The 20,411-nt window shown below is 42.9% G+C and overlaps 1 protein-coding gene across 1 annotated transcript in view; it reads right to left on the bottom strand.

Moving 5' to 3' along the window:
• The window catches only part of WBP2NL (WBP2 N-terminal like), a 28,803-nt gene extending 9,111 nt beyond the window's left edge, over positions 1-19,692 (bottom strand). The window contains exons 1-5 of the mRNA XM_044301637.1: positions 19,537-19,692; positions 17,079-17,187; positions 15,532-15,667; positions 8,764-8,856; positions 8,369-8,575 (exon numbers count right to left, since the gene is read on the bottom strand). Of these exons, the coding sequence (XP_044157572.1) occupies positions 8,369-8,575; positions 8,764-8,856; positions 15,532-15,667; positions 17,079-17,187; positions 19,537-19,595 (604 nt within the window). The 5' untranslated portion in view covers positions 19,596-19,692. The remainder of the gene's footprint in view (positions 1-8,368; positions 8,576-8,763; positions 8,857-15,531; positions 15,668-17,078; positions 17,188-19,536) is intronic.
• Between the last annotated feature and the right edge of the window lie 719 nt (positions 19,693-20,411).

Raw genomic sequence — 20,411 nt, 5'->3', positions numbered from 1 at the left:
TTTCCTATTTAGATAGCTGATATCTGCCATTCCAATCTTATCTTTAATGATCAGCAGATAGCTGAAGTAATCTGTACAGACCGAGAGGTGGTGCCTTTTATCAGGCTTAGTGGTCAGTGCAAAAAATGGTTATGTTTTTTTTCAATATAAAATAACCACCAAAAATTATTTAAAATCTGTTTTAAAAAAATGACTTAAAAATTTCCATTTTCTGATGACACATTCTCTCTTAAGGGGCTTTCTGGGATTTTAGCGATTACTTATTCTGAAGGTAGATCACCACTGTCTAATTGAGGAGTGTGGCCCCTGCACATCAGCTGTTCTGCAGTGGCTCCGGAACTACATTGTGTGGTGGACAGCTGGCACCTGCAGCACTGCTCCCATTCACTTCCACAACACAATGGGGGAGCTACTGCAGAACAGCTGATCGTTGGGGGCAGAAATGGCTTATCCCGAGTTAAGAAAAAATACTTGTCAAAGGCAGCGAAAGTTCTACTCAGTGGTTCAAAACCCCTCTGCTCCAGCATCACTGTTCTGATCCTCTCTGAAGCAGCAGCCATGATGTACCACACGACAGCTGAACCACTGGCCACAGAGGTATACTGAGGCCAGCAATTGTGGTATACGGGCACATCACTGCTGCAACCATGTACACAAAGCCCGCCAAAGCTGTGGCGTGCTGTAGTTGAAGGGGTAAGAACCGGTTAGCATAACTTCTTTTGCTAATTTAACACTTTCATTGCCTTTGAATAGCTCAATATTAACTTAGACAATTTAAAGGCCATGCTCTTTTTCCTTTTTTTTCCCCTGTTGTCGCATTCCAAGAGTCATAACTTTTTAATTTTTCCACTTATATAGCTCTATGGAGGCTTCTTTTTTGTGGGATAAGATGCATTTTTGGGGGACATACAATGTATTGATTAGTCGCTATTGTACATTTGTGCCATTCACAGCTTCATTCTATGGGTCAGTAACAGCAAAGGGAAACGTACACGTTCTTTATGCTTTAGTAAAAAACTAAAAACTCATTTGCTTTTGCTTCTCCAAACAAAGCCATAACTTTTTTCCCCAGAGATGGAGCTTTGTGGGGTTTGTTTTCTTGCAATATAAGTTCTCATTTTTTCCTTTGTTTCCATTTTTGGGAAGGCGGATGACAATCATTGGCATTTTTATTGTGCTGGTCAAATATTGTGATAATTTAGCACAAGTCACAGTAAGTAATGTGATACCAATTAGTATTTTTTTCAACATAAGGCTACTTTCACATGTGCGCTTTGCCTTTCCGCTATTGACATCCATCATAAGATCTCAATAGTGGGGGAAAACGCTTCCGTTTTGTCCCCATTCATTGTCAATGGGGACAAAACTGAACGAAACGGAATGCACCAAAATGCAAGCAGCGTTTTTCTGTCCGCGATGTGGTGCGGAGCAAGAGGGATCCGTCATGACACACAGTGTAAGTCAATGGGGACGGATCAGTTTTCTCTGACAATAGAAAACTGATCCGTCCCCCATTTACTTTCAATGGAGTTCATGACGGATCCGTCTTGGCTATTTTAAAGATAATACAACTGGCTCTGTTCATAACGGATGCAGGCGATTGTATCATCGTGACGGAAGAGTTTTTGCTGATCCAGGATTTTAACAGCAAAACGTTTTTTTTTGTGTTTTTCTCCTTTTGTGTTTTTTTTCACACAAAAGAGCTATAATAGATGCAGTGTGTACAGATGTATAGAGTATACAGCAGTGTACTGTTATGTGAGGTGCGAGGTATAATAGATGCAGTGTGTACTGTTATGTGAGGTACAACGTATAATAGATGCAGTGTGTACTGTTATGTGAGGTGCGAGGTATAATAGATGCAGTGTGTACTGTTATGTGAGGTGCGAGGTATAATAGATGCAGTGTGTACTGTTATGTGAGGTGCGAGGTATAATAGATGCAGTGTGTACTGTTATGTGAGGTGCGAGGTATAATAGATGCAGTGTGTACTGTTATGTGAGGTACAAGGTATAATAGATGCAGTGTGTACTGTTATGTGAGGTGCGAGGTATAATAGATGCAGTGTGTACTGTTATATGAGGTACAAGGTATAATAGATGCAGTGTGTACTGTTATGTGAGGTGCAAGGTATAATAGATGCAGTGTGTACTGTTATGTGAGGTGCGAGGTATAATAGATGCAGTGTGTACTGTTATGTGAGGTGCGAGGTATAATAGATGCAGTGTGTACTGTTATGTGAGGTGCGAGGTATAATAGATGCAGTGTGTACTGTTATGTGAGGTGCAAGGTATAATAGATGCAGTGTGTACTGTTATGTGAGGTGCGAGGTATAATAGATGCAGTGTGTACTGTTATGTGAGGTGCGAGGTATAATAGATGCAGTGTGTACTGTTATATGAGGTACAAGGTATAATAGATGCAGTGTGTACTGTTATGTGAGGTGCAAGGTATAATAGATGCAGTGTGTACTGTTATGTGAGGTGCGAGGTATAATAGATGCAGTGTGTACTGTTATGTGAGGTGCGAGGTATAATAGATGCAGTGTGTACTGTTATGTGAGGTGCGAGGTATAATAGATGCAGTGTGTACTGTTATGTGAGGTGCGAGGTATAATAGATGCAGTGTGTACTGTTATGTGAGGTGCGAGGTATAATAGATGCAGTGTGTACTGTTATATGAGGTACAAGGTATAATAGATGCAGTGTGTACTGTTATGTGAGGTGCGAGGTATAATAGATGCAGTGTGTACTGTTATGTGAGGTGCGAGGTATAATAGATGCAGTGTGTACTGTTATGTGAGGTGCGAGGTATAATAGATGCAGTGTGTACTGTTATATGAGGTGCAAGGTATAATAGATGCAGTGTGTACTGTTATGTGAGGTGCGAGGTATAATAGATGCAGTGTGTACTGTTATGTGAGGTGCGAGGTATAATAGATGCAGTGTGTACTGTTATGTGAGGTACGAGGTATAATAGATGCAGTGTGTACTGTTATGTGAGGTGCGAGGTATAATAGATGCAGTGTGTACTGTTATGTGAGGTGCGAGGTATAATAGATGCAGTGTGTACTGTTATGTGAGGTGCGAGGTATAATAGATGCAGTGTGTACTGTTATGTGAGGTACAAGGTATAATAGATGCAGTGTGTACTGTTATGTGAGGTGCGAGGTATAATAGATGCAGTGTGTACTGTTATATGAGGTACAAGGTATAATAGATGCAGTGTGTACTGTTATGTGAGGTGCGAGGTATAATAGATGCAGTGTGTACTGTTATGTGAGGTGCGAGGTATAATAGATGCAGTGTGTACTGTTATGTGAGGTGCGAGGTATAATAGATGCAGTGTGTACTGTTATGTGAGGTGCGAGGTATAATAGATGCAGTGTGTACTGTTATATGAGGTACAAGGTATAATAGATGCAGTGTGTACCGTTATGTGAGGTGCGAGGTATAATAGATGCAGTGTGTACTGTTATGTGAGGTGCGAGGTATAATAGATGCAGTGTGTACTGTTATGTGAGGTGCGAGGTATAATAGATGCAGTGTGTACTGTTATGTGAGGTACAAGGTATAATAGATGCAGTGTGTACTGTTATGTGAGGTGCGAGGTATAATAGATGCAGTGTGTACTGTTATATGAGGTACAAGGTATAATAGATGCAGTGTGTACTGTTATGTGAGGTGCAAGGTATAATAGATGCAGTGTGTACTGTTATGTGAGGTGCGAGGTATAATAGATGCAGTGTGTACTGTTATGTGAGGTGCGAGGTATAATAGATGCAGTGTGTACTGTTATGTGAGGTGCGAGGTATAATAGATGCAGTGTGTACTGTTATGTGAGGTGCAAGGTATAATAGATGCAGTGTGTACTGTTATGTGAGGTGCGAGGTATAATAGATGCAGTGTGTACTGTTATGTGAGGTGCGAGGTATAATAGATGCAGTGTGTACTGTTATGTGAGGTACGAGGTATAATAGATGCAGTGTGTACAAATATATAGTATATATAGTATATACAGCAGTGGACTGATATATGAGGTACGACCTGTAATTTATACCTCACTTCAATACACTGCTGTATTTACTCTATACCTGTACACACTGCATCTATTATACCTCATACCTCACATATTACACTACCGTATATACTATATACACCTGTACACACTGCATATATTATACCTCGTAACTCACATATCAGTACTCTGCTGTATATACTATAAATCTATACACACTGCACCTATTATACCTCCTACCTCACATATCAGTACACACTGCATCTATTATACCTCGTACCTCATATATCAGTACACTACTGTAGATACTATATACCTGTGCATATTGCATCTATAATACTGTGTAATATATGCAGTGTGTATATATAATTCCACATGAGTTAATTCATAGTTTTGATGCCTTCAGTGTGAATCTACAATTTTCATAGTCGTGAATCTACAATTTTCATAGTCATAGTCATAGGGGGGGGGGTGTGTGTGTGTGTGTGTGTGTGTGTGTATATATATATTATATATACACACACACACATATATACACAGTACAGACCAAAAGTTTGGACACACCTTCTCATTCAAAGAGTTTTCTTTATTTTCATGACTATGAAAATTGTAGATTAACACTGAAGGCATCAAAACTATGAATTAACTCATGTGGAATTACATACATAACAAAAAAGTGTGAAACAGAAAATATGTCATATTCTAGGTTCTTCAAAGTAGCCACCTTTTGCTTTGATTACTGCTTTGCACACTCTTGGCATTCTCTTGATGAGCTTCAAGAGGTAGTCACCTGAAATGGTCTTCCAACAGTCTTGAAGGAGTTCCCAGAGATGCTTAGCACTTGTTGGCCCTTTTGCCTTCACTCTGCGGTCCAGCTCACCCCAAACCATCTCGATTGGGTTCAGGTCCGGTGACTGGAGGCCAGGTCATCTGGCGCAGCACCCCATCACTCTCCTTCATGGTCAAATAGCCCTTACACAGCCTCGAGGTTATTGAGGTTATTGTCCTGTTGAAAAATAAATGATGGTCCAACTAAACGCAAACCAGAAGGAATAGCATGCCGCTGCAAGATGCTGTGGTAGCCATGCTGGTTCAGTATGCCTTCAATTTTGAATAAATCCCCAACAGTGTCACCAGCAAAGCACCCCCACACTATCACACCTCCTCCTCCATGCTTCACGGTGGGAACCAGGCATGTAGAGTCCATCCGTTCACCTTTTCTGTGTCGCACAAAGATCTCAAATTTGGACTCATCAGACGAAAGCACAGATTTCCACTGGTCTAATGTCCATTCCTTGTGTTCTTTAGCCCAAACAAGTCTCTTCTGCTTGTTGCCTGTCCTTAGCAGTGGTTTCCTAGCAGATATTCTACCATGAAGGCCTGAGTCACACAGTCTCCTCTTAACAGTTGTTCTACAGATGTGTCTGCTGCTAGAACTCTGTGTGGCATTGACCTGGTCTCTAATCTGAGCTGCTGTTAACCTGCGATTTCTGAGGCTGGTGACTCGGATGAACTTATCCTCCGCAGCAGAGGTGACTCTTGGTCTTCCTTTCCTGGGGCGGTCCGCATGTGAGCCAGTTTCTTTGTAGCACTTAATGGTTTTTGTGACTGCGCTTGGGGAAACTTTCAAAGTTTTCCCAATTTTTCGGACTGACTGACCTTCATTTCTTAAAGTAATGATGGCCACTCGTTTTTCTTTACTCAGCTGCTTTTTTCTTGCCATAATACAAATTCTAACAGTCTATTCAGTAGGACTATCAGCTGACTTCTCCACAACGCAACTGATGGTCCCAACCCCATTTATAAGGCAAGAAATCCCACTTATTAAACCTGACAGGGCTCACCTGTGAAGTGAAAACCATTTCAGGTGACTACCTCTTGAAGCTCATCAAGAGAATGCCAAGAGTGTGCAAAGCGGTAATCAAAGCAAAAGGTGGCTACTTTGAAGAACCTAGAATATGACATATTTTCAGTTGTTTCACACTTTTTTGTTATGTATATAATTCCACATGTGTTAATTCATAGTTTTGATGCCTTCAGTGTGAATCTACAATTTTCATAGTCATGAAAATAAAGAAAACTCTTGAATGAGAAGGTGTGTCCAAACGTTTGGTCTGTACTAATATATATATATATATATATATATATATATACACACACATACATACACATACACACACACACACATACACACACAGAGCAGTGTATTGATGTGAGACATACAAGGTATAATACTATAGATGCACTGTTTACAGAAATATGTGGTCAGTTATACATTATGGTCACTGTGTGTGTGAGGTATATGAGGTAGTGGTCACTGTATCTGTCTGAAGTATTATACATGAGTGAGCAATGAGCAGGACCTAGGGGTTGAAGGACCTGTGATGATATCATCATAGGTCCTGGCAGATATACCTTTCAAAACTAGGAACTACACCATTTTTGGTGCAGTTTCTTTGCTACATCCTGCAGGACCTGTGATGTTGAAGATTATGTCATCACAGGTCCTGGCAGATGCACTGTTCTAACTTGGGAACTACACTTTACACCGTGCAGTTCCCTTACAGGACCTGTGATGACATCAAAGGTCCATTAGCTTTAGAAAGATAGACAGAAGTAATTAGGGGTGGGGCATCTCCTCCACTGCGGGCCCCTCTTCCTCACGGGCCCCATAGCAGCTGCGTGGTCTGCCTATATGGTAGGTACGCCACTGTACTGAGCCAACCCAAAGACCTGGGATGGCCGCATAAGGTATGCACACTTGGCACACTTGCCTCTGTCTGTATTGTACAGTTCAATGGCTATGTGCATACCTTATGCGGTCATCCCAGGCCTTTGGGTGGGCTAGTTTGCCTTGTGCTATTTGTACATTTATCTTTCAGTGCATGCAACATACATACCAGTACATGTTACTTTGAGTGAACCTACAGTTCTCACAATTTTCATGCTGATGTATACCTAGGGCTTTGACATCTTTTTTTCCCTGCCAGTTGGGTGTTTGGGAGAGAGGTTGTATCTGACCTCCTTACACGAAGTCCCCCCCCCCCCTGTACACTTGTGCCTTATGTCTCATATATTGTTTGTTAATATATATTTCTTAATAAATTACATATATTTTATATGTGTGTCTCCAACTTTTCTTTGAGGTTATTGGTTTTGTTTTTGGGTTGGCTCTATAGATAAGCAGGTAGCTGCAGTAAAGTGATCTGTACAGACCAAGAAGCGGCGCCTATTATTAGGCTTAGTGCAGGATTTTATAGTTTTTGTTTAAATATAGATCGTGACATGGAAAATTAAACATAACGACATAAACAATTCTTTACAAATATGTTAATTATAAAAATGTGATTTAAACAATAGGTTATTTTCTGATGACACATTCCCTTTAAAACTGGGAATGTCAGGAGCCAATCTGATGGATTGACGGTCCGATGCAGACAGTCATAACATAACGTAATAGATGAAGACTAATTTTTGATTGTGTATCATATGCAGTCTAACATATCCTAGTGGAGGCTAATACTAAACATTATTTGGAAGAGCTGTGCCACCTAAAACAACATCGTACTTGTAAGCCCTCATGTCTATTTGAGAATAGATTTCAGGGTAGGGTAGAACCAGGTATCGAAGTCTCAATACTTTTTTGATACTCTGAAAGCCGGTTCAGTTCGACACAGTCATTGCGCCATTGCACAGCTTAGTATCAGTAACTATTAGAGAACATGGCGAGTGCAAAGTACAGTGCACATCATGTTCTCATAAACGGACACACATCGGTGAATAAGGGAAAATGTCACTCCTTACTGTGGCACGGCCAACCAATGCCACCCATGAAAAAGCAAAGTGGCCCAATGGGGGAGTATAAGAGAGGGCAGAGAATAGGAGGGCAGGGGAAAGAGAAACTCACCACAGTCCTCGCGGTGCTGGATGCTCACAGGTTAAAGGACCTGTGATGATGTCATTCACTTGTTACTGGTCACATGGCGATGACACCACCACAGGTCGTTTATCCTACAACATACAGAAGGATAAATTACAAAAATACTCACAATTTAACCTCATATTGCCCAGAAACATGAGGTTAATGTGTGGGTATTTTTTGCGTTGTATCAAATGGTATTGAATATCTTACTTTTTCTTGGTATCGAAATGGAATCAAAATTCTGGTATCATGTCAACTTCATAGTAACTGGAATATTTATCAAATACATTGATGTGTTTTACCTTTATTTTTTTGTTTATCCAAGGAAACCAACAATTAGAATCTAAAATAATTTTGCCAGAGTTCCTAAATGAACATATGCCATGCTTCACTTTAATTTTGTTAATGTGTTTGGATTCTTATCAATACCTGTTGGTGCAGCATACGGGTAACCCATGGGCTGAGGTGCTGGAGCATATCCATTCATAGTTGGGGGAACATAGGGATAGGGTCCTGCAGGAGGGGCTGGAGCATATCCTCCTGGGGCAGGTGGGTATCCTCCAGGAACATAAACTCCTGGTACAGGAGCAGATGTGTATCCATAACCCGGATTAGGCTGTTGTGGTGGTCTAGAAGCTAAGATAAAAAGATTTTAAAGATATACATCAAAAAAGGACCAAATCATTCACTAATATTAACTAATAAGGAGACAAACTGTACACGTATCAGTACCAGAAATAAGTCAAATAGTAGTAAGAGATGGTAAAAAAAATTATCGATGTCTTTTCAGCATTTCATACAAAAATTCAAAAGAAGAAACTTACCATTGGTTGCCAGCTTAAACATTTGTTGCCCAAATTCAATGGCTCCGCCACTGTTAAAGGTAAGCTTAAATGAGGCCTGTCCTTCCCAACCACCTGGAATGACAAATAAAAATGAGGGGAAATTAAATCTGGCATAATCCACTTCTCAAACATGTGAGATGCTGACTATGTTTGGGTGCCACATGTTTAGTACGTCATCTATCCCTGTCCTGATTTATAGGCACAATATACGATGTGTAATGGTATTAGTTCAATGGGAAGGAGAAATGCTGTGTCATGCTGACAACAACATTATGCAACTGCAGTGACCTACTGTAGATGGAGACCCAGACAAACTACATATTAACCCTTATCCAAATGATAGCAAACAACTGGCCGTCCCAGCACCATTATGCAGAGGGATTACAATCACTGGAATCTGCAATCCGAAGGGCTTGTCCCATTAAGACTTATCCGCTCTCCAATGAATAGGGAATAACTGTCTGATTGGCAGGGGTCTGACTGCAAGGACCCCCGCCAATCATGAGGACAGAGGTCCATGCAAGCATGTTGGCTACCTGCAGCAGCCCCATAGAGCTGTATGGAATGGCAGCACCCCTGCATGACTGCCGGAGGAGCACAACCCCTTGTGATTGGCAGAGCCCCAGTGGTGGGGCCCCCACTTATCAGGCATACCCCCTATCCTGTGGATAAGGCATAAATTGTTTTAACTGGAAAACTTCTTTAATGTGGTTAGTTGCCTTAAAGGGGTTGTCCGGGTTCAGAGCTAAACCCAGACATACCCTTATTTTCACCCAGGCAGCCCCCCTGAGGCTAGCATCGGAGCATCTCATGCTCCGATGCGCTCCCTTGCCCTATGCTAAATCGCAGTTATCATAACAAACTTCCGGGAGGAAGCTTCAGCCCGGCAGTGTGTTCGGTGACGTCACCGACCCTGATGGTCGGTCTTTACCGCTGCCCTGGCCGTTTTACTGGTTAGGGCAGCGCTAAATCCCACCCATCAGTGCCGGTGACGTCACCGGGCTTCCTGGCAGCCCCATAGAGTGCACGGTACGTCACCGGATCTCCAAAAAATGCCAAAGGAGAGCATCGGCGCATGAACTGCTAAAAACAATTCAGGAGCTGGAGCACATTGCTGTGAATTCTTTTATCGGTTTTATACTAACTTACCCTTGTGAGTATATTAAAAGGATTTTTTAAAGAAGTAAACAGCGGTTCTTCACTATTGGAGTGTTTAATGCTCTAGAGGACAGCAATTGAAGACATATTTGGAGGAATTTCAGATGACTATACTGGTTTGATGTGCCTGACTCCTACCTGTGCTTGAGCTGTTGTGGGGGGAGGATATTTGGAAAATCTGATGCTCTATTTGTACCTATGAGTGGATGGTTCAACCTTACAGGAGTTAGTCGCGCGGTCCTGTAAAAACACATATGCTCTCATTGACTATAATGTGGTCCAAGGCCATCCGGCAGGATCCAGCTATACCCGATACGGTACATTCTGGTTGGCTGCTCTTCTGACAGAATGTATATTTCGACATAGTATCAAATGTCCTGAATAATATGAAGGCACGAATACACATCCTCCATTATGTTTGGTAGACAAACGTGAACTGCTACATTGTGAACAAGTGTATTGGTAGCGGAAAACGCACTGAAGGAAGATATCACTTGCTGTTTGCTTACAAAATAAGGTAGTTTGTAAACTATTATCAAGATCCCTATAAATACGCAAATCTAGGAACGCCAAGGATTTTCGGTTAGTTTTATAGGTAAACCTAACACTATTATAATTAAAGGGAACATATCACCACAAAAATGCAATGGAAGCTACAGGCAGCCTGTTATAGAGCAGAAGAAGATTGATGAGCAGATGGATATATAGTTTAATAGGAAAAGATTCCGTTCGGCAAGTATGTGGGAGGACATTTATTTCTTAGGAGGCCGGCTGGGCACTGCAGGGGGGCGTTACTTACCCATGTCGGTAAGAAGGTACTTTATTGCACATTCCTATGTTAACGGTTTTATATGGTCAAAATAGGTGACAGATTCACTTTAAAGCCCAGGAGTCGGTCCCATCAGTGACTGGCAGCCTTCCCTCTACGACTGATACAGAGATAGCCGTCAATCACCGATAGGGCCACCTCCTTAACTTCAAAGCCCAGAAAATGCTGAAATTAAAAGTTAAAGGGGTTGTCTCATCTTATGAAGTGACATTTATGTTGTGTAATAACCTAATACAAGTAACTTACCAACATTGTTACAATATTGCCTCTCCTGTTCTTACTGCTCATAATTATCCTTGTTTTTATGCACTGCTCATCTCTAGGGGTTATGGCCACCATTGCAATACATCAGCAGTAGCCGTGCTTGCTCTCTGAAAGGAAACAAAAACAGCCCTTCTGGTGTCCGGGATAGCCGGAGCAAGTGCGCATAGTCTCCTGCACATGGGCATTAGCTCCCGTCCCGGTCACCTTGCATTGCATGTATCTGAAGCACCACCTGATACAGTCATGGCTGTAACTGTTGGCACCCCTGAAATCATTCAAGAAAATGAAGTATTTCTCACAGAAAAGTATTGCATAAACACATGTTTGACTATACAAGTTTATTCCCTTTGTGTGTATTGGAACAAAACCAAAAAAAGGGAGGAAAAAAAGCAAATTGGACATAATGTCCCACCAAACTCCAAAAATGGGCTGGACAAAATTATTGCCACCCTTGCAAAATTGTGGATAAATAAGATTGTTTCAAGCTTCTGATGCATCAGGTTAGTTTAAAGGAGCGAGTAACAGGTGTGGGCAATAAAAAAAATATATCACACATGAAAACAGATAAAAAGGAGAGAAGTTCACTTAGTCTTTGCATTGTGTGCGCCACACTAAGCATGGACAACAGATAGAGGAGAAGAGAACTGTGAGGACTTGAGAACCAAAATTGTGGAAAAATATCAACAATCTTAAGGTTACAAGTCCATCTCCAGAGATCTAGATTTGCCTTTGTCCAAGAAGTTTGCAACCCATGGCACTGTAGCCAATCTCCCTGGGCGTGGACGGAAGAGAAAAATTGATAAAAAGGTGTCAACGCAGGATAGTCCAGATAAGCAGCCCCAAACAAGTTCCAAAGATATTCAAGCTGTCCTGCAGGCTCAGGGAGCATCAGTGTCAGCGCAAAGTATCCGTCGACATTTAAATGAAATGAAACGCTAAGGCAGGAGACCCAGGAGGACCCCACTGCTGACACAGACATAAGAAAGCAAGACTACATTTTGCAAAAATGAACTTGAGTAATTAGCCAAAATCCTTCTGTGAAAACGTCTTGTGGACAGAGGAGACTAAGGTAGAGCTTTTTGGTAAAGCACATCATTCTACTGTTTACCGAAAACGGAATGAGGCCTACAAAGAACCTACAGTGAGATTTGGTGGAGGTTCATTTATGTTTTGGGGTTGTTTCTCAGTGCCGCTGGCCTGTATTGCTAGTCATGTTAGCAGGCCCCCCTCCCCAGAGCATAACCCCTTTAATAAATTACAAATTTTACTGAATCTTTTCCTATAAAACTATACATCAATCTTTTAAGCTACTACTGCTTATAACATGCTCCAACATGTCTAGGGTGACATGTTCCCTTTCAGGTAGTCAACAAAATCTTCAATAGGTTTCTCTGGTCCCAGACCAAATAATGAAAATGTCATCTATGTATCAGAACAGCACTTTGTCCTACCACCAGCCCAGGGTAGGATTAGCATACGTGGGGGGAACACAGGCTCCCCAACTGAGTACCCCTGAGCAAGTGGAAAGAACTTGATGTCAAAGAGAAAAAAATAATATGCGTAAAGATAAGCCTAAACTAAATTGTGTCGACTCATTAAACCGGATCTACTTGCAAGAAAGTGGTCAACCTCCCAAAGGCCCACCTGACGCAGGATAGAGGAATATAATGCTTCCACATCTATAATTGCTAACCACGTATTTTTCCAGAAAAACGTAATCCAATTTAATCAAAAGGTCACTAGTGTTGCACACTGGCAACAAACTACACTGCTCCACATTATGGCAGAGTATATTACCCATGCTGTGCCTCCTCCAGGATGGCGCCAACCCTGAAGCGCGTTTGGGCGAACCTTCATCTGGACTCTGTGATGAGTCCCATATGTGGTTGTCTCTCAGTTTCCCTTCCCGAGACTAAAAAGACATCGAGGTCCATCTCTTCAGGCTCAAAACCCAACTCTCAATATTTCCTACTCTTAGTAGGTGCATATAGTTTACATAATTGTAATTTTCTGGCAAATAGGTTAAAGCCTTTAATCCAGTAACACCTGAATCCGGTCATAGGAACAAAGGTCCTGCCTTTGTTAATAATTGACACTAACATACCTGAAAGTACATGGTCAGACAAATGCATCATCTGGAATGTCTGTATTGACTCTATACAGTCCTAGCGCGTTCTCTCCCTCAAAAAAATAGCTGGTTTGTACCAGGCTTTGTTGTAATAAAAAAAAAAAAAAAAAAAAAAAAAAACGATGAAGCTGTAAATGAGGAAGAGACAGCAGAAGAGCCTCCCTAGCATCACCCACAATGTTAGGGAGGTTCGTCCCCGCCTGCCATTGGCTGCTCCCCCCGATACCGGATGTTTTCATCCTCGCACGGGGAGAATCAGCAGCGGCTATGCAGGGACCAGGAGCGACGCGGGGAGCAGCACTGAAGGGCGGAAATAACATTTTATTAAAATGTTTTTAATGGTTGTTTTTAACTTCCGTGAAAAAAGGATGAAAAGCGGCCATTAAAAACAGAAACACTGCAAGAAAATGGATGCACACACTCAATAAAAATACCATGGAAAACCGTTGTATCAATGTTGTCTTAGGCGTGGTTCACACATGACTGAATAGCTGCGGATTTGGGGTCACAAATTTTTGTACGATTCAAGTGAACAGGACAGAGCCGTCCCATGGAAGTGAATATGGACGGTGGAGTTGTAATTACACCTGCTCGCCACTGCAATGGCAAGCAAGTAAACAGTGAGGAGAGAACAGTGCTTGTAAGAGCGCGGCATCTCTTCAAACAGCCGGCAGCACGACAGCCGATCCCATTTCCTATGCTTGAGCTGTACCAGCAGTAAACTGCGCATACTCCATGGAACACAGTGGGAGGGATAAGCCAGACACCATAACTTTTTGAGCCTGGAATCTGAAGACATCCTGATGCATCCTGAACGGATTTCACTCCATTCAGAATGCATTAGGATAAAACTGATCAGGATTCTTTCGGCATAGAGCCCCGACGACAGAACTCTATGCCGGAAGAAAAGAACGCAAGTGTGAAAGAGCCCCAAGAACAGAAAAAACTGCCTACTTGTGTGAAAATTCTATAGCGTAGTGCTAAGCGCACAGCCTCGTATGTACAGATCCTAAGTTCAAGCCCTATGAGAGATTTATATACATTTCTTCTTGTTACTTTTTTCTCTCTCCTAAGGGTACTTTCACACTCACAGTTTTCTTTTCCGGCACTGAGTTCCGTCACAGGGGCTCTATACCGGAAAAGAACTGATCAGTTTTATCCCCATGCATTCTGAATGGAGAGTAATCCGTTCAGTTTACATCAGGATGTCTTCAGTTCAGTCGTTTTGACTGATCAGGCAAAAGAGAAAACCGCAGCATACTACGGTTTTCTCTCCGGCGAAAAAAAACTGAAGACTTGCCTGAATGCCAGAACTGGCCGCCGGATCCGCCGATCTGCCGCTGACTGAAAGCATTTGTGAGACGCATCCGGATGCAGATCCGTCTCACAAATACATTGCAAGGACGGATCCGTCTCTCCGCTTGTCATGCGGACAGACGGATCCGTCTTGTAAATCTTTTCACATTTTCTTGTAAATCTTTTCACATGTGCATGCCGGAAGGAGGATCTGGCGCTAATACATTCCTATGGGAAAAAATGCCGGATCCGTCCTTCCGGCATGCACATGCGCAGACCGGTAAAAATGTGAAAAAATGTACAAGACGGATCCGTCTGTCCGCATGACAAGTGGAGAGACGGATCCATCCTTGCAATGCATTTGTGAGACGGATCCGCATCCGGATCAGTCTCACAAATGCTTTCAGTCAGCGGCAGATCGGCAGGATCCAGCGGCCAGTTCCGACGACGGAACTGCCCGCCGGATCACACTGCTGCAAGTGTGAAAGTAGCCTAAGGGTACAGCTGTCCGCCTGGCCGTGCGGAGGCGAGCGGATCCGTTCAGACTTACAATGTAAGTCAATGGGAACGGATCCGCTTGAAGATGTCACCATATGGCTCAATCTTCAAGCGGATCCGTCCCCCATTGACTTTCAATGTAAAGTCTGAACGGATCCGCTCAGGCTACTTTCACACTTAGAATTTTTTCTAAGTTATTAATGCAGACGGATACGTACTGAACGGAGCCTCCGTCTGCATTAATATGATCGGATCCGTTCAGAACGGATCCGATCGAACGCTAGTGTGAAAGTAGCCTAAACGGGTCCACTGATTTTTAATTGGGTCTGTCTATCAGTGAAAACAGCCAAAATAGGAATTGTCCTATTTATCGATGGCTGATAGTAACATGTCCAACTGACTTTTAATGGGCTCAGGAAAAAGGCTGCCAGACAGCCGTTACAAAAACGTCCATCACATGGCATCACATGGGCATTTTTCATGGTCGTGTGAATGTGGCCTAAGGGCCTTCTTGACTAGACTTGCAACATGGACCAGAAGTGAACAGATAATTCTCATAACATCCATAACCTACCATTAGGTTCAGAGGTTACAGTGCCTTTTATGTAGTTTGCTGAGAACACAGGTTGTTCTATGGAGCATCCTTTTACCAGATAGAACGGCATCATAAAGGACATCATAGCATCCTTCCCCTTACTTAGAAAGATCATCTAAAATAGAAAAAAGCAATGACATGATCAAAAAAACTGACATTACAGGGGTTTTCCATCCTTCAAAATAATAATTTATGAAGGTAGGTGTAATTTTGTATTTATTTTACCTTTATTGCTCATAGCATCTCTTTTGGGCTGTGACCATGTCCATGTAGCTGTTTCTGTGATGTTATGTCCATGGAACAGGGGCAATGATAGGGGAGTGTCTATGTAACTAGTTGGGTGGGAGGAGCTATAAGCTAGATGGGCATTGTTAGGGTGGTACTGGCACTGAGGCAGAAAGAGAAGGGCATCATGGGTTTGGTCGGATACGGCAACGGGAAGTGCTACATACAGGATGGAAACAACACATGCTTACATGGTGAAAATGGTCAGGAGGGTCCAAATGAAAAAAAAAAAAAGCATGGGGAGGATGTAAATGTGTTAAAGGGGTGGTGTCACTTTAGCAAATGACATTTATTATAAAGAGGAAGTTAATTCATGTCATTTGCTGAAGTGAGACAACCCCTTTAAACAAGTACATGAGCATATCTGTTACAAACCATAGTAATCCCAGAAAATCCCTTTAAGGAACTTTTGAGACCTTACCACCAAATATATTTGATAAAAGCTATGATTAATCAAAAGTGCTGATACAGCCCAAAAGAGGCTCCACTGCATCACCCATGAGAAGCAGAAGTCACAAACCCAATTTGTCCACGTTAAATATGAAGGTTGTGGCACAGTTGCAATTATACCTTGACTCGTGGACAACATTGTGCTGGTAACAGAACATGCAGGCAGCTAGTAATAGGCATTATTGACCTGTTGATATGAATAAGTCATGTTTACATGGCTGCTGACGGAGGGCTGCATGCGCTAGTTTCCCTGTCACTGACCCCAATGGACATCAGTACCGATAGTGTAATAATGATGCCTGCCCAGCTAGTAATATAAACTGTCCAACCCCTTGAACGGGTGAATAATATGTTCTTTTATTATTTTGTAATAACTCTTTAAGGCTACTTTCACATATGCGATTTCCTTTCAGGTTTTAAGAGCTGGCGGAGGATCTCAAAACCGGAGGAAACGCTTCAGTTTTATCCCCGTTCATTGTCAATGAGGACAAAACTCTGAACAAACCTGAACGGCGTGCACCAGAATGAATTCCGTTCCGGTTTATTAAGTCGATGATGCCGGAAATGGTTTCTTCATTTTCGATATAATACAAGCGGATCCGTTCTGAATGGAAGCTCAGCCGGTTGTAATATTCTTACGGGGTCGTTTTGCTGTTGCTTTGAGATCCTCTGCCGGATCGCGTAAACACTAATGTGAAAGTAGCCAAATTCTAAACTGAAAAACTGACGGGAAATTAGACCTACAATCACCTAATGGAACATAAAGGAAACATTTATGGCCCCAGACTTACCCTGTACGGGGTGAGGTACAGTATCCCCTTCTTCGTGCCTTTAAAGGCTTCGGTCTTGTGGGCCATGTCACTGAAGGAGAGCTCCACATCTTTACACATTTTAAGTATGCTAGAAGCAAACGGACATCAGTAAACAGGATTTGTCAAGAAAGCGCTGGAACATTTTCTCCTAATCTCTCAGTGACCTAATAATCCCATTCTTCATTTCCCTTCTGTCAGGTGACACTGAGCCGGGGACCAGATCAGCCGGCAGACCGCACCAGTGTCGTCTGGATCTCGGTTGTACATGTATGGGGCTGACAGATAAAAATACATCAAATAGTTCTGCAGACATATGCAACACACAGAATAAGGGCCACTTACATGCCCGGTGAGGAAATATATGTAAGCAAAAACAAACCACCCAACAGCACAAGTCACACAGTAAATACAATAGTGTCGCACTCACTGCACAGAATGTACTAGTGCTACGCTATAAATGTGACATTCTTGGCAGATACATCTTGTACTAAATGATATGCGCCTGTCCACCAGCGTCAAGACAATCTCTTCAGGAGAGGAACCTAAACTAAATACTACCTCCGCTGGTGCCATGCTGGCCTGCAATCAGTTCAGGGAATGCAGGTCCCACTATATCAGGCCCCTTTCAGACTAGCGAGCGTCACACTCCAGATTCGCAGAGCAGCACCCGGCCTGAACTTCCAGCACTGCTGGGGTTGCATAGCGTTATGTTGATTTCTGATGCTATATAACCCTTACGGTTCTGGAATGTATTGGATAACACTGACATAATGCTGTCAGTGTCATCCAATACATTCCAGACCTGTAAGGGTTACGTAGCATCGGAAACCAATATAATGCTATGCGACCCTGGTAGCGCTGGGAGGACAGGACGGGTACTGTGCTGCGAGTCCAGAGCGTGATACTCGCTCGTCTGAAACCAGCCTTATACCTATATTTGTTCAACCATCAGCCCCTCTCAACACCCCGCTGATCAGCCAACACACGCTGGCCAGCAGATCGGATCTTTTATGCCGCTGCACCACATCTACCTATGCAATCCGGATGTGCAGAGTACAAATTGTATGGGGGTCACATGAGCGTTCATCCCCCAGGTAGTTTGCACTGGCTAAGTGAAAGTTCTTTAAATTATGGACTTCCTATCGCAGCGTTATAATTAGGGATGAGCGAATCAACTTCGGATGAAACATCCAAAGTCAATTCGCATAAAACTTAGTTTCAATACTGTACGGAGCGAGCGCTCTGTACAGTATTTGAATGTATTGGCTGCTATGAGCCAAAGTTATTACTTCTCGCAATAACTTCATATATTGATTTCTACTGTAAAAAAACATTTCCAGAACTTGGGCTCGGTTCCAAGCGGCACCGAAGTCGATTCGCTCATCCCTAGTTACAATACTGTGTGTCGCTTTGAATTACACTGACATAATGCTGTCACAACGGGAACTCGCTCATGTCAATGGGGACGGACCTGTTTTCTGACACAATAGAAAACGGATCTGTCCCCCATTGACTTTCAATGGAGTTCATGACGGATCCGTCTTGGGTATGTTACAGATAATACAAGCGGTTCCATTCATAACGGAATAACGGATGCAGATGGTTGTATTATCCGTAACGGAAGCGTTTTTGCTGAACCCTGCCGATCCAGTACAAACGCTGGTGTGAAAGTAGCCTTAATCTGTATGAGGATGGCATTAGGGACCCTTCGCCCCCAAACCGTGGAGCTGATCTCTGAGGAGCAGGCAGTCATCGGGAAGGCACAGTCTCTTCCTGATAATTGCCTGTTTGCTCGGCGGGTCTAAATGCACCTTAACCCTTCTAAGCTTTGTCCCAACTGCAGGATTAACAGGGTTATCTGAAACAACGTCTTCAAATAAACACCACAATATACTCCCCCGTTTCTCCGGTCCGCTATTAGTTCCTGGTTACGTGACCACTGCAGCCAGTCACTGCCCTCAGCCGTATCCCAGCACCCCGGAAAGAGTATATCACTTCTTTTATTTAAACCCTTGTCATGTGGTTTGGATTTTACTAAATCGTTAATAACTCTTTTAAAGGCGTTGTCCCTGGAGAAGCATTAGCGATGTATCGCTGAAATATGCCGAGATCCAGACGTGACCATATACCGGCCACAGACGCGTCACGTGATGGTCACCTATGGCGCCCAACGCGCTGCACTATAGTGTCCAGGGCAGCGATGGCTCCTGACAGATGGAACGGCCTCAGTGACCTGTATTCTAAGCACCTCCAGTGGACATGTCCCCTACCCACCAGATTACCAGAAGTGACAACCAACGCTACCACCATCACCACATCACCAGCTGCCACCAATGATGGGTACCACAACCGACACATGGCTTGCTGGGAACTGTGGTTCCACAGACGTTCACACAGGCGATGTCGCACTCTATAAACGTAAACCGAGGCCACTGACCTCTCGCCATGGTTGACGATCACGCCGCCGTTCTCCGAGTGGTTCTTATTCAGCGCCATGTTCCCGGGGCCGCTTCTCTAGTCGGAACTACCGAGCCGAACGAGGAAGTCAGTGGAGGGGCGGGGCCGTGACGTCACCACATGTTGTGTAACGTGATGAGTCACGTGTCAGCTGACTGGGCGGACAGGAGATCTTGAGTCAGCTGCGCGGCTGTACCTCACATTCTGTGGGTGAGGGCAATGTCCAGCAGAGGGCGCTGCCCTCAGTATGGACGTTACTGCGCAGGCTTGGTCTGCGCACTGTCCGGAGCCTACACACAGGCTGATTGTGTCAGGAACATCCTGGCTGCAGCAAGTACCGTAAATAAGGGCCAGTTCCCACACAGAGTTTTGGAGCGGTTCTGCATAAAAAATAAAATAAAGGCATCCGCTCACCTCTATTCTCATTGAGTCACCCCTCAAAATTCGGATATCAATAGTAAAAAAATATGGGATGGTCACTCATATATGGAAATATAGGGCACTTTATTCCTAAACATATAAATTAAAATTATACAAAAGAAAAGGCTGGGCACTCACTATATCTGGTAGCCGTGGTACTTTATTGAATAAAATAAAATATTATATTATTAAAACCACATATTCAAACACATATACATACACATCAGTAATAAAAGTACCTAAAATATATATATAGTCACTGTAACACAATGGTAAAAAGGACCTAATTGATATATAAAAAAAGGCGGATATGGCCAATAATTCGCATATATGGCGGATAGGAAATATCCGAAACTATCCAAATGTTCAGTCCAATGTCAGAGGTGTGCCATATACAAGAAAAGACGGATGATATTCGGAATTTAAATTGAAATA

This window comes from Bufo gargarizans, chromosome 7 (assembly GCF_014858855.1).
Source record: "Bufo gargarizans isolate SCDJY-AF-19 chromosome 7, ASM1485885v1, whole genome shotgun sequence".
Lineage (NCBI taxonomy): Eukaryota > Metazoa > Chordata > Amphibia > Anura > Bufonidae > Bufo > Bufo gargarizans.
Note: the sequence above shows the minus strand (reverse complement) of the source record. Positions and strands in the feature narration are given on the sequence as shown.